Raw genomic sequence first — 14,155 nt, forward strand, 5'->3', positions numbered from 1 at the left:
TAATCGCCGACAGCCGCCTTTTATACCCAAATTTTAGCAATTCATGGCATACTCAGCATCTCCCCCCTAGAAGAGATCGTAGTGATGGAAGTGCGATGGAAGGCGTCGTTTTCTGCCGGATGGTCCTCGTCCTGGGCTTACAGGTTCAATTCCTCTCTTCCGCACGATCGGCCTTGGAGCAGGCACGTCTACGTTTGGTCTTGGAACGCAAACGTATCGCGGTCTGGATGGCCCTGCAACAGCTTTCGCTTCCACAGGTGCCGGGTTTGGTGGACGTGACGGTCCTGGAACGGCCATCACCTCCTCAGGAACCGAAAGTAGATCCTCAGCGACTGTTGTCTGCTCGAGCGGCATCTCTTCAAGCTCCCCTCCAACAGGATCAGCATGTGTTTCAACTCCAGTCCGGTTCACGCCAAACTCTTCCAACAGCACGTTTAGTGGTAGGTCGGTCTCGGCTTGAACTACTGGTTCGTCAGCTGCTGCTCGCGATCGCAGTTGGTTTGCATGCGACCGAATCAATCCTCGACGTCGTGGATCGTCCAGTAGCACGTTGTACACCACCTGTCCTTTGCGCTCGATCACCACACCTTTGGCCCAATACTTTTCGTTGCGGATGTGGATTTCAGCGTAAACTTCCTCACCTGCCGCAAACGTGCGTTTCTTGGCTCCATGTTTGCGATTGAACTGTTCGTTCTGGCGTTGGTTGATGAGCGGCATGTCAGGTGTTGGTTTCGTCATCAGGTCGAAGACGGTGCGCACTTTCCTCCCCAACAAAGCTTCAGCAGGTGACTTGTTGTCGGGTAAAACCGCATTTGGTGTGTAGCGATAGGTTTGCAGGAAAGTCTGTAGAGCAGCATCAATGTCCTCACCGCCAATCTTCAAAAGAGCTCGCTTCAGTGTGTCGACAAACCTCTCTGCTTGTCCGTTAGACTGCGGGTGGAATGGTGGTGTCTTGATGTGCTCGATACCAAGCTCGCGGCAGAACTTGGCGAAAAGCTCGGAGTCGAACTGCGTTCCGTTGTCCGTGACCACGGAGACTGGACATCCGAATCTTGCGAAACACTCTCGTAGCTTGCTGACAGTGGTTGAAGCCGTGGAGTTGTTGACTGCGAAGATCTCTGGCCATTTCGAGTGTGTGTCGACGATCACCAGAAAGAACTTTCCTTGGATGGGTCCAGCATAGTCCAGGTGCAAGCGCGTCCATGGTTGAACTGGAATCGGCCACGAGGAAAGAGTTGTCTTGACTGGAGCTTTTGCCGCAGCAGCACAGCGCGAACATTTCCGCACGTAGTCTTCAATCTCAGCGTCGATGTTTGGCCAGTAGACGTAGCTTCTCGCGATCGACTTCATCCGCTGCATTCCCGGGTGACCAGCGTGCAACTGCTTCAGGACAGGAGCTCGTAACTTCTCAGGAATGGCGATTCGGTCCAAGAACATCACGCAGCCGTCCACTTCGTATAGCGATTCCCGTCGTTTGTAGAACTGCAGGAACTCTCCAGATGATGCTTTGGTTGACCATCCGTCACGAAGTTGCTTGAGTACGGCCTGGAGTGTCTTGTCGCGCTTCGTCTCTTGCAGGATCAGCTGATGAGTAACTGGTAGAGCTGCCACGGATTCCGCCTGGATGCTTCGGACGTCTTTCTCGAGCTGCAGACTGGCGATGACGTAGTCCTCGTCCGGCTTGGTGTGCTCGCCGATCAAACGTGACAGAACATCAGCGTACCCAAAGCTGTCTGTTGCCTTGAACTCGATCTGGAAGTCGTACAGCAGCAGTGTGAGTGCCCATCGCTGGAGTCGATTCGCCGTGTGAACTGGAATGCCCTTTTTCGTTCCAAAAATTCCCAGCAACGGCTTGTGATCCGTTTGTAGCGTGAATCTTCTGCCGAAAATCATCCGATGAAACTTGGTGCAGGCGAAAACCAGGGCAAGGCCCTCTTTCTCGCCTTGGGCATAGTTCTTCTCAGCGTCCGTGAGTGTCCGGGAAGCATGGCACACTGCTTTGATCGTACCGTCAGGAAACGGTGTAGAAGAACCGCACCAATTCCTTTCTGCGAGGCGTCAGCGGCAACTATCATCTCCTGGTTTGGGTCGTAGTGGGTCAACAGCAACTCTGATTGCAGAATCCGCTTGAACTCCTCGAACGACCGCTGACAGGCAGGACTCCAGTTCCACTTGGCATCCTTCTTGAGCAGAGCGTCCAACGGATGGCGAAGCTCGTGCATGGACTTGACGAACTTGCCGTAATAGTTGATCGCACCAAGGAATGAGCGCAGTGTCGGAACATCGTGTGGGGCAGGCATGTTGACGATCGGCTTGACTTTCTCTGGATCAGGTCGAATTCCATCGGAATCGACGATGAAGCCCAGGTACTTGATCTGCTGCATGAAGAAATTGCTCTTCTCGATCTTCAAATGGAACCCATACTCCTGGATGCGGGCGAACAGGCGATGAAGCTGCTCGATGTGCTCGTCCAGAGAGTTGCTCGCCACGATGATGTCGTCCAGATAACAGCTCGTATCGTCCAGATCCGCAATCATGCTGTCCACGATGTGTTGGAACTCGCCAGGTGCAGGCTTGACTCCCGGCGACAGGCGATTGAACTGGAACAGACCCTTGTGCGTGTTAATTGTCAGCATCTTCCGCGACTCCTCATCGACATCGACTTGCAGGTAGGCGTCCGACAGATCGATTTGGGTGAAAATCTTCTTGTCGGCCAGCTTTGCGAAGATATCTTGAGGCAGGGGTAGCGGATGGTGGTTCGGCTCCAGCGCGTCGTTGAGTCCAGTGGAATAGTCTGCACAGATCCTCACCTTGCCGTTGGGCTTGCGTACAGCCACGATCGGAGCGGCCCACTCCGAGTACGAGACTGGTGTGATGATCCCAAGACTTTGAAGACGGTCCAGTTCAGCTTCAATTTTCTCAACCGATGCGTACGGAACGGGTCGCTTCGGGCGAAAAATCGGCTTGGCACCAGGCTTGAGGGTGAACGACACTTTCTTCTTGGTGCAGAGTCCCAGACTCTCGCTGAAGATGGTGCTGTACTTCTCCTTGAAACGGTTGACCAGTTCTGCCGACTTGGGATACGTTTTCATGGAGACCTGGTTGCACACCGCGTTGAACGGTACGTCCCACAGTCCGAAAAGCTCGATCCATTCAGCTCCAAACAGGTTCAAATCGTTAGTCCGAGATACGAAGCACCTCCCTTGCTTGACAACGTCGTTGAGGGTTATGGTACAGATGATCTCCAACTCCAGTCCCATGTCATCTCCAGAAGCGTTGACCACGTTGATGGACGGCGGATCGCCGGCTGGACAACCGAGTTGCTTGTAGACGTCCGCTGAGATCACGCTGATGTCCGCGGCACTATCCAACTGCAGTCGTGCTGGCATTCCGTTCAGCTCCACCGTGACGAACTTCCTTCTGTCTGCGATGCTGACCTGGTTGACGGAGTAGATCCCCTGCGCCTTGGCTGTAGTCTGCTTCTTTTTCTTCCGTCCGGATTTTGAATTGAAGCAGGCGCAGTATCCTTCACGATGTCCGACCTTCTTGCAGGACTTGCACTCGTGTTGGATGAATGGGCAATTCTTCGAATAGTGCATTTCCCCACATCTCCAACACGGTGAGTTCGGAGTTTCGGCTGGCTGCTGAGCAGGCGGGGCGTTCTTGGTCCTAGGTGGCTGTTTGACAGCTGATACGGTGGGCTTGGTCCTCTCGAGCATGGCGGTGTCCCGCTTCAGATTTAAGAGTCGCTGACATTCCTCGGCCAACGAACGCAGGGTCATCGGCGCAGCAGGATTGGCACTCTCGATCTTGGACAGCAGTGACGTACGAACGTCCGCATCTCTTGATGAACTCAGGCCGCACACGAACAACAGGCACTTGAACTGGTCCGCGTCGATCTTGTCCAGCTGGAACTCCTCGCACTTCTCGTTCACGATGCCAGCGTACGTGAAGTAATCGTCGGACGGATTCTTCTGTAGCTGCAGGCACTGGTACCGTGAATTGAAGAGCGACGTGTGACGACCGAAGATGGACTTCAGGGTCTTGACGGTTTCTTTGAAATCGACATCTTTCGGTTTGTTTGGTAAAATGTAGCTCAGATACTTCTTGTGAGCCACGGTGTTGAGGTTGCGTAGCAAGAGTCTGACCTTTGCCGGGTCGTCCAGATTTTGAGCGTCCTCCGCGAAAAGATCTTCGTATTTGGCGAACCAGGCTTCAAACGTGACTCCTGCTTCCGGGTCGTAGCAAAATTCCCGGATCCCGCTTGACAGGGACTCGATTACGAACTCGGTCTGGTTCGGACGGGTAGGGTGGACCGGTCTCTGCTGGTTTGCTGGCAAACTACCGTCCCCACCGCCGTTGTCCGCCGGTTGAGCTTCCGTAATTCGAGCAGCCGCAAGTTCTTGAAGAAGCTTTGACTGGTTCTCCAAAATTTTCAAAAGGTTCGCTTCAAACTCCGGAGACATCTTCTTGCGTAGGCTTGTATTTTCTTCGTCGCCAATTGTTAGGTTTGGAATAATACAACTGTTCAGGTTGGTGGTCCAAACTAGAATGATTTATTAATCGCCGACAGCCGCCTTTTAGCAATTCATGGCATACTCAGCACAAAGCCTACGTTCGTTACGTCACTTGGTGACGTGTAAAGAATTCACCACTCCACAGACGGGGGGCTTTTGTTTATACTGCACGAGGTGCAGCACTAGACGATCTAGGGTGGCTGGCGAGGCCAACGTTGGTTCTAAAAAGTACCGTAATCTGGGGTGAATCGGGACTATAGTCTGAATAGGGACAGCAGTTTTCAGAGCACTTAAAGCTTTTAAATTTGGAAATAGATGTACACATTTTGTTGGCCTGAGTCCGTTCTAACCGAAACCAATTAGAAAAATCAATATATTGTGCTCCAACATGGTTAAAACTGCTGTCCCAATTCGCCTTATGTGTCCCGATTGACCCCAGTTTACAGTAGTTAATTTGGGTCGCATAGCCCCAACCCTTGTGTTGAGTAAAGTTTTCCTAAACAAAAATACATTTCTCCTCCCCCAGAAATGCAGCAAAAGATCGCCGCCCGGTCCCAGTCCTCCTACAGCTTCCAAGACGACGACAACTACGACGACGAAGACGACCTCCGGCGTGGCCGACGCAACGGCGACAACCAGTACCAGCTGGCGGCGCAGATTCCCCAAATCACGAGCAGCTACGACCGGCAAGCGGACGAACTGCGGCACCGGGCCGAGTGCCTCAAGGAGATGGAAGTACTGCAGCGGGACATTGTCGAAATTCAGGACCTGTTCCAGGCGGTCCACAAAATGGCCCACGGTCAGGCGGAAATGGTTACGGCGGTGGAGGAAAACGTCGAGGTGACCCAGATCCAGGTGGAGGAGGGTGTAACGGCGCTGCAGCGAGCCCTGCGCTACAAGAAGGCCATCTATCCGATGTGTGGCGCCCTGCTGGGGTCCTGCATAGGCGGTCCGATTGGGTTGGTTGTTGGACTGAAGGCCGGGGGGTTGGCGGCCATAGGCGGGGGGTTGATGGGATTCGCCGGGGGAAAGTACATCAAAAACGAGGAAGGGGTGGACGTGGTCGATGCGATAGACGGTGGGGACAAGGGCGTTGAGGTGGAGGCTAATGGGGCGGCGCTGGCGGTGGGCGCGACGGAACAGGAACAGGACCAGCAGCAGTGGGTGATTTGCGAACGGAAGGAATGACGTTTGCCGTATTTTTGCGCCATCCAGTAGAGGATTTGAGGAATGCATCGACGGTTTTGTTGGTCTCGATTAGAGTAGATCCGGGGATAAGTCGAAATGCAAAGATTGTAAATAATACAAGAATGATATTAAATGTAGAACATTGAGTTGTTAAAGTGCTATTTTGCTTTAAAAAACAGCTCTTGTTAGTATCGTTTAAGTTTGTTAGTTCAGTAGCGCTATCCATAACAGTTGAAAATAAATATATGTGACAGTGATTTCATTTATTAATATTTATTTTGTGTTTCATTTCTTTGAGTTCTCGAAAGACATTTTGGCTTATTTTTTTAAGTCATGAGACAATTTGTAAGTGTTTCTTTCGTATGTCATTAACAAATTGAACAACACTGTTATTTTTTGATTGAAATTGATACCAAAACGCCGGAATGCATATGTTTGGCTTAGCAATATACTAAAAGGATATTTTTGCGATTATTTTGTCCACGCCAGAAAACTGAATGGCAGATAAATTAACCGGCAGAAAAGGTTTAATGGCATACAGTCCAGATTCGATAATCCGAAGGCCTCCGAAAATTTCATTTCGGATAATCGAATCTCGGAAAAAGGTTCTTAATCCACCCAAAGGTGGTTCAAGCCTTCCTCGCGTTGCTAATGTTATATTTTTTATTTTATTCGTTTGTTAGATCTTCAATCTTTTGGGCGTGTTGGAAAGTTCTTATGATTTGCAATCAACGATGGGCCTCACGATAGAACCGGACAACATTTTCATCAAAATATCTGAGATCTAGCCTTTGATAGGTGTTAAATAAACATTTAAGTGCTCGTAACTTTTGATACGGTTGTCAGATCTTCGATGCTTTGGATTCTTTAGAAAGGTCTTCAAAATAACTTTCTTAAAATGTATAACATGACGGGTTTTCTTAGAAAAACCACCTTTTTAAATCTTCCGGACTTTTGTTAACATCATATTTTTAGCATAACTTTTGAAGTACTTTACAAAACTTAATAATGTTAACTAGGGTCTTGTGACAGATCGAATGAGACCAGAACGGTCCAAATCAATTCAGCCAGTCCGGAGATAATCGAGTGCTTTTTTTACTGTGCACGGACTTTGATTCTGAGTCGATATGTATGCATGAAGGTGGGTCTAGGAGGTCAAATTAAGAAGTTCATTTTTCGTGTGATTTTATAGCCTCTCCTCAATAAGGCGAGGAAGGCAAAAAATGTTGTTGTCATATTTTTGATTGTCGAGCTTAAGTATGACCCTAAACTATGGTATTTAAAAAGTGATTAAGAATTTTCAAATCCAAGATGGCGGTCAAAATGGCGGGAGTGAATTATTGAAAAAATACATTTTCTAATTGAAAGGGCCATAAACTTTCTAATTTTAACTAAAATGGGGTCGCAGAAAAACAAAACAAATTGTCCGTGATTTGATTATCCGAAGTTCCATAAAAACCTTCGGATAATCGAAACTTCGGATAATCGAGGGTTCGATTAATCGTGTCTGAACTGTATATCTTAATTTGACAAAAAGTTTGAAATAGAAATTGAACATAGAACTGAATATTTTAATATTTGAATTTTGCAATATGTTAATATTACATAGATTTAATATCTTTAAATTTTGATATTTTGATATTTTAATTTTGAAATAGTTTAATATTTCAATAATATCCTAACATTTCACAAAGGCCAAACATTCAATATTACGCCCTTTTAAAATGTTTGTCTTGATTTGAAAATTCCAAAAATATTTTTTTCGAAAAGATCGGAAAATTTCACAATTGTTTCATATATTAACATTGAAAATCGGACCATTAGTTGCTGAGATATTGACGATAGAAAATGGTGGGTTGTTTGGGTGAAACTTAGAAAACATCAATTTTCCTGTTTTTAAACCTTTGCATTGCAATATCTCAGCAACTAAAGGTCGTATCAACATAGTCCGAATAAGCAAAATATAGAGAATTTTCTCAGCTTTTCAAAAATATTTTTTTCAAAACTGGGCAAACATGTGCACTAATTTAAAAAAATGAAAAACTGCGACTATTTTCAAAAAAGTCACTAAAATATGGCTATAACTTGAAAACGGTGCACTTTATCAAAATTTTAGTAAAGTACTTTTTGATTGCAAATTTGATTTTACATCGAAAAATGAAGTTGAAAAATTTTTACGACCAAAATTTCGATTTTTTGAAAAAATCAGTATTGATTAAAAAATTCATAACTCGGTCAGTGATTTTTTGCACAACCTGGAAATTTCTGAAAAGTTGGCATTTTATGTCTTCTAAAACATATCAAAAAATAAAAAAAATTAAAAATAGTGTTTTTTTGTAAATCAAGTTTTAGTGATAAAAAGTTAAATAAAAAAAAGGTGCAGGTGGTTATGTTACACATGACCAGTATGACAAAGAACTTTGTTAGATGGTTGTTGAAATTTTCGATTACATTGCCTGGTCCAAATTTTCCCAAGATTCACTAGATTCATAATTACCATAAAGTTTGATACCCATAATGCCCCAACTCTTATGGTTCGACAAATGTCCCAACATCGGAACATCCCCGGGGCCTCCAGCCACTCCGGATTGTGGCCACTACTGCCGAAATGTCAAATTTCATATCCAGTGTCAAAAACCATAAAGTTTGATACCCATATTGCCCCAACTCTTATGGTTCGGCAAATGTCCCAACATCGGAACATCCCCGGGGCCTCCGAACACTCCAGGTGGTGGCCAATTCCAATTATCGACTCCTTCTAATGCCGGCTGGCATGTCTTGGCTGATCCATGCCATCTGCTCCCGGACCACCAGACCATCTGCTCTGATGTTGACTCGTCGACGTCCAGCAACAGAATGAATTTTCGGGATCAACCGAGCCGAGTTTTGTTGGTTTAGGTTTAGTTTTGTTGCCCCGTCGACGATCCGAAAATTATGAGGTGGAGTGGGAGTAATTTTAGATACATCAATCTCACGTCTCTCGATTGACTGATTGGGAAACGTTTGTTCGACCAACCAGCGTGTACCTAAGAGGGGAAATTTGCCGAGAGGGGAATTCGTCACGTAACGTTTTCGCTTCGCGAAAATTTTGGATTGCCACCACGTATAGAAACCTTAGGACAAAGTTCTTTGTCAAAATCACCAAATTTTTTTTTACCGTGTATTATTTTTTCCAGTGTAGTCCGTATCCATACCTACAACTTTGCCGAAGACACCAAATCGATCAAAAAATTCCTTCAAAAGATACAGATTTTTGAATTTTCATACATCATTTTTGTATGGACAGCTGCCGAATTTGTATGGAAAATTATATGGACAAACTAATGATGCAAAATGGCTTCTTTGGGCATACCGAAGGCACCAAAAAAGTTTCAGCCGGATTAAAAAATACAAAAATTAAAATTGAAGAAAAAAGACCGATTTCGTAGAGAATTGCTCATAGCCTAATGATTGCTGAATTTCCCAAAAAATCTAAATCTTGAAAATCGTCACTCTCTAGGTCAGGGGTGCCCAACCTTTTGGCCCTGCGGGCCAGATCAAATTTAACTGAAGCAATGGCGGGCCGGAACTATTGTTTGATAAACATTGAAAAAGTAAACTTTTTTTTCATAATATTATTTTTAATGGGTCATTTTGAAGCAAACTAATAAACAAACTAGTGTTGCAAATAAGATTCATATATCTCAATTATAAGAAAGAAAAACAAAAATTTCATTGGTTGTTGCTAGTTTTTTAAAGCTTAGTTTTTGCTTAGTTTCCTTAACACAACAATATATAAACTAAATCAATGAGGCATGATAAATTTGTTGAAATGCAAATTGGATTCAAATCTCCTTTAAAAACACACACACTTTTTGAGTTGTGTTAAACACATACAAAATTTAAAAAATCTAGTATTTTCAAGAGTATTTTAGAAATATTTGCAGCGGTCTTTGTTTTCAATGCAGTTGTTTTTTTATAATGTTGACAAAGTTTAAAATAAAACTCTATCACTGAAAAGTTGTTCTGAAAAAATACATTATTTTTTGCTTAATCATTTAAAAAAACAATTTTAATCTAGTTCTTCAATAAAAAAAAATTCAATTTAAAGTAAACACAGTAAAAACTGAATGATATATAAATTTATTTTTTTTTGTGTATTTTAAGCCAACAATCCAAGTTTTTTCATATGTTTCATATTTTTACGAAATTGGTATTTTTTTTTCTTGCGCCAGTTTTCAGTTTAATGAATATTTGAAATTACATATCGATATAGAAATGATAATGATTAAAATGAAATTCAAAAATTAAGAATGTTTTAATTTGAAACATTATTTCTTAAACAGAGACGTAATCCTAATAATACTTTGAAAAAGAACCATTTTATAGCCAAAGTAATTAAAAAAGTGTAAAATGTTTCTAATAACATTTGTGTGATATTTTTTGAATTGGGTTTTAAAATGAAGCTTAGATTGCTGATATTATTGTTTACAGCGATAAAGCTTATTTTTCTGAGTACAATGACCCTTTGTACGACCACAAAGAGTTTAAAATGGATTTTTAAATCAATTTTGAAAAATTAACCTCGCGGTCCTTCTTGACAGAAAAGTTCCTACTTGACAGCTCGTTCCAAGGGGATCATAGTTGATCCTTCGAAAAAATGTTGGTCAAACAAAATTTTTTGCATTAAAATGAAAAAAGTGATCAGAAATGGTTTTTAATCGTGTTTTTTACCGTTGTACATAAAAATTTACAAGGAGCTTTAGTACCCAATTTGCCGGGACCGTGGTGTAGGGGTAAGCGTGGTTGCATCTCACCCAGTCGGCCTGGGTTTGATCCCAGAAGGTCCCGGTGGCAAATTTTGAGACGAGATTTGTCTGATCACGCCTTCCGTCGGACAGGGAAGTAAATGTTGGCCCCGGACTAACCTAAAAAGGTTAGGTCGTTAGCTCAATCCAGGTGTATGAGTCGTCTCCCTGGGTCCTGTCATGGTGGAGTCGCTGGTAGGCAGTTGGACTCACAATCCAAAGGTCGTCAGTTCGAATCCCGGGGTGGATGGAAGCTCAGGTGTAAAAAGAGGTTTGCAATTGCCTCAACAATCAAGCCTTCGGACACCTAGTTTCGAGTATGAATCTCGCAATCGAGAACGCCAAGGCAATGCTGTAGAGCGAAAATTTGATTTTGATTTATTTTTTTTCAATTTAGATACTCAATTTATTTATTGAAAATTTCACGAACAGCCTTAAGGGCCGGTTATAGAACTATTTTGAAAAGCTGTCGCGGGCCGGATAAAATGGCTTCACGGGCCGGATCCGGCCCGCGGACCGGACGTTGGGCAGGCCTGCTCTAGGTAGTCCTATTCCGACAAGATTAAAAACTAACTTAATCCACCTATGTGGTTGATGCCTTCCTTACTCTTTGCCAACAATGGGTGATATGATGCGTTGGGACTAAAATTTCATCTAATTTGTTTTAGATCCGGCCTTAAAAAAGTACATAAATATCTGTAAAGTGGTCATAACGGCTCGAATGAAAATTCTCCATTATGTATTTAATGTTGTTTCGCCAACTTTGCAGCAAGGAATGGATTTGTGTGATGAAAACAAATCTGTTTTAATTGGTGTTTACAATAACTCGTCATTCTATCTAGCTGTAAGCTATTTAAATAAAGCAACAATAACTAAATAGTGTTAAACGCCACAAAGTTAATGTCATAAAGTAAATATGCTAATAAAGAACTCAAGTTGAATGTTTTTTTGAAAGTATAGCTTTGTTTATTTATACAGAATTTTTCCCTCCGGCTTACAGATACAACTTAGAACTTAGCGCGACAAAAAAGATCAAACAACTTCAAACGATGTTCCTCCAGTTGCAGGTCTCATCGATAAAGTGCATCTTCCGGCCGGGCCGACCGCGCTTCTTCTTGATCTTGCCGTCGCGCAGCAGCTGCTTTCGCTTTTCCTTCCGGGCGTTGTACCACACCGGGTACTGCCCAAACTGGTCCTGCTTGGTTCGGGTGTTGTACCGGTGCTTCACCTTGGACTCCGGGTGCACAATTTCGATGTACTCGTTGTGGTCAACGGTGTCCTTGGTTTCCTCCTTGACGATGTCCTCCCGGACTTCCGCTTTGATCTTTTCCTCTTCCTTAAAATAATAGAAAATTTTAAACTTCTGACACTGAAACCAAAATAAGGTACGAAAGAACCCACCTCCTTCTTCTTCTGCTGCTCGGTAATCTCCTTGACCTTTTCCATGATATCCATTCCGTCCTCGTCGATCATGCCGAGCGTTTTTTTCAGCTTCTTCAGCTCCTTGACCTTGTTCTTGGCGCGCCGGATGCGGTTGTTTTTGTCCCGCCGGGACTTGGAACGGGCCGTCATTGTGGTGGAGAGTTAATTTCCGGGGGAACTGCGGCAAATAAACGGAACTTTCCGGTGGAAAATTCACAAAAACCTCGCAGCGAAAACACGACAACGTGTTTTGATTCGGAGCGATGGCGACTTGAAAGAGCGAACTTCAGTTTGACAGCTGGCTGTTTTGGTTTTCTGCCTAGCACTGCAGGGTTGCCAAATTTAAAGGATTTATCTGTAGAAATATAGGCAGATATTCAAAATAGTCTGCAGATGGCTTTGTGTGCACTTGAAGAGCCACAAATATGCGAAATCGTCTCAAATTATTTCGAAGTCGTCGTCCTATCATGACGTTCCGAGAAAAACGCGTTTTAATCTTAAACCTTGAATAAACAAAAAAAAGAGAGCTCGCGAAGTAGGGTTGGGTAGTCATCAATGAGACACTTTTGGTTTTCAACTTTCAGTGATTTTTCTATTTTTTTCATCAGCATGTTTTAATGAGCTTTTAGTTGCATTATCTTTTTTTTAATGTGTTCTAACATTGACCAAAATATGAGATCGATCCGACATCTACAGCCAGAGTTATTCAACTGTCTCATTGTAGACGCACTTGGCAGGAACAATGAGACAGCTGGGGAACAATGAGACACTCTACGAAAATCGACATTTCTCTAGCAAAACATCATGTTTTTGTATTGTTCCATTGCAGGTGACTTGCCTTGAACATTTTAGAGCAATTTTGCCATCATGAAACTTTTAATAATAAAAGTTACACTAAAAAGTATTTAAATTTTGTAAAATCTATATATTTTACCAAATAACTTTGTATTTTTGGTTCAATGAAGTTTAAACTCTATAAATATGCCAAAAAGCACTTTTAATTCATGTTTTGAAAGATTTCCATCGAGTTTGAAAAGTTTATTGAAGAAAAATCAAAGTGTCTCATTGTTACCCATGGGCTGAAATGAGTGGGAAACAATGAGACAGCCCTGAATTCTGGGTATATTCTAAATTTTGGCCAAATCTAATGAAAGGACATTGTAGCCCAACTTAATCCCTATGGAACGTCGAAAGAAATTTGAAGAAATATTAATTTTGGTGTAAATGGCAGCCTACGAGCGAAAAAGTATTTTTTGTTCATAATTTACTTTTACACCCCAGAATCAAACATTTATCAATTACTTTTCAAGGGAGCGTCCATAACCAAAGCCACTAATATGGCAGACGTGTATCCAGTAGGCACACCTTTCTTCCAAATATGAGCCTGATTGGTTGAAACTACGACTTGTGAGAGCAATTTTATCATTGTTCCCCGTGTCTCATTGATGACTACTCTACCCTAAACAATAACAAACACGTTTTGTTAAGTTGACAATTCTGTGCATTGTCCCGAAGTTTGGTTAAAGTTGGTTGTTGGAGTCCCGAGTTATAATTGAAAATGTCTCGGATGAGTTTTCAAAAAGCCCTAAGAGCTACCTTGACTTCTGAGACTAATTTTGGTGTTTGTCCAAATTGAAACAAAATTTATTTATGTTTAGTTCAGGGCACTTGAAGGACGTGTAGATAAACAATCTCAAGCATTTTCGAAATTGGTTTTTCGTAAGTATAGGTCGAATTCCGATGAAAAAGAGCTTTGTTTACCAATTACTTTTACGTCCTTTTGAAAACTAATCCGAGATGTTTACGGAAGTCGAGCTTGTATCGGTGTCAAACGCGTGCTGACCTGAGATCCCTTTGGCCAATTGTTGCACTTGCATCAATTTTCAGACTGTGTTAAGCACGACAAGATTGGAACTTCTTTCATATGAAAAGTGACAAAAATGTTTGGAGCTTTTTTGGTTTTTTATTGAATATCTAAGGATTGAAATCGAATTTCGGGGATCTGTGAAGGTCAAAAGTTGAGGCATTATGAGCAGCACAAAATGGCGTATTTAACTCAATTTGGCCCGAAATGCACGTACGACAAGTTAGAACGACGACGACGACGATTTGCTCAACAACTAGATGTAGGCAATCTCTATTGAAAGATTCCTACTCGGCTCAAGGCGTTCGATGGCTTGAATGTTGAGTAGCGTGGTTCACGTTTCTATGAAAAAGACAAAAGTTGTTATTTTGTCTTGC

General features: G+C 43.1%; 3 protein-coding genes across 3 annotated transcripts; 1 reads left to right on the forward strand and 2 right to left on the reverse strand.

Moving 5' to 3' along the window:
- Positions 1–66: 66 nt before the first annotated feature.
- LOC119769239 (uncharacterized protein K02A2.6-like) lies at positions 67–4,513 on the reverse strand. Its single transcript, XM_038261172.1, is given in 2 exon segments — positions 67–2,021; positions 2,024–4,513. Coding segments are annotated over 2 exon segments (4,398 nt in total). The 5' UTR covers positions 4,467–4,513.
- A 532-nt stretch (positions 4,514–5,045) lies between these two features.
- On the forward strand, positions 5,046–5,705 carry LOC119769240 (syntaxin-17). Its single transcript, XM_038261173.1, has one exon. The coding sequence runs from the start codon at positions 5,046–5,048 to the stop codon at positions 5,703–5,705; it is 660 nt and encodes a 219-aa protein (XP_038117101.1).
- A 5,730-nt stretch (positions 5,706–11,435) lies between these two features.
- On the reverse strand, positions 11,436–12,204 carry LOC6048468 (protein LLP homolog). The gene is made up of 2 exons (XM_001865342.2): positions 11,894–12,204; positions 11,436–11,828 (listed from the first exon to the last, which is right to left on the reverse strand). Exons 1-2 carry the CDS (start codon positions 12,062–12,064, stop codon positions 11,535–11,537), a joined length of 465 nt encoding a protein of 154 aa, XP_001865377.2. The 5' UTR covers positions 12,065–12,204; the 3' UTR covers positions 11,436–11,534.
- Positions 12,205–14,155: the final 1,951 nt, after the last annotated feature.

The sequence above is a fragment of the Culex quinquefasciatus genome, chromosome 3 (assembly GCF_015732765.1).
Source record: "Culex quinquefasciatus strain JHB chromosome 3, VPISU_Cqui_1.0_pri_paternal, whole genome shotgun sequence".
Lineage (NCBI taxonomy): Eukaryota > Metazoa > Arthropoda > Insecta > Diptera > Culicidae > Culex > Culex quinquefasciatus.

Coding starts and splice junctions, on each gene's coding strand:
- LOC119769240 (XM_038261173.1), top strand. CDS start 5,046: ATGCAGCAAAAGATCGCCGCCCGGTCCCAGTCCTCCTACAGCTTCCAA.
- LOC6048468 (XM_001865342.2), bottom strand. CDS start 12,064: ATGACGGCCCGTTCCAAGTCCCGGCGGGACAAAAACAACCGCATCCGG. Junction 11,829..11,893: donor AGCAGCAGAAGAAGAAGGAG/GTGGGTTCTTTC, acceptor TATTATTTTAAG/GAAGAGGAAAAGATCAAAGC.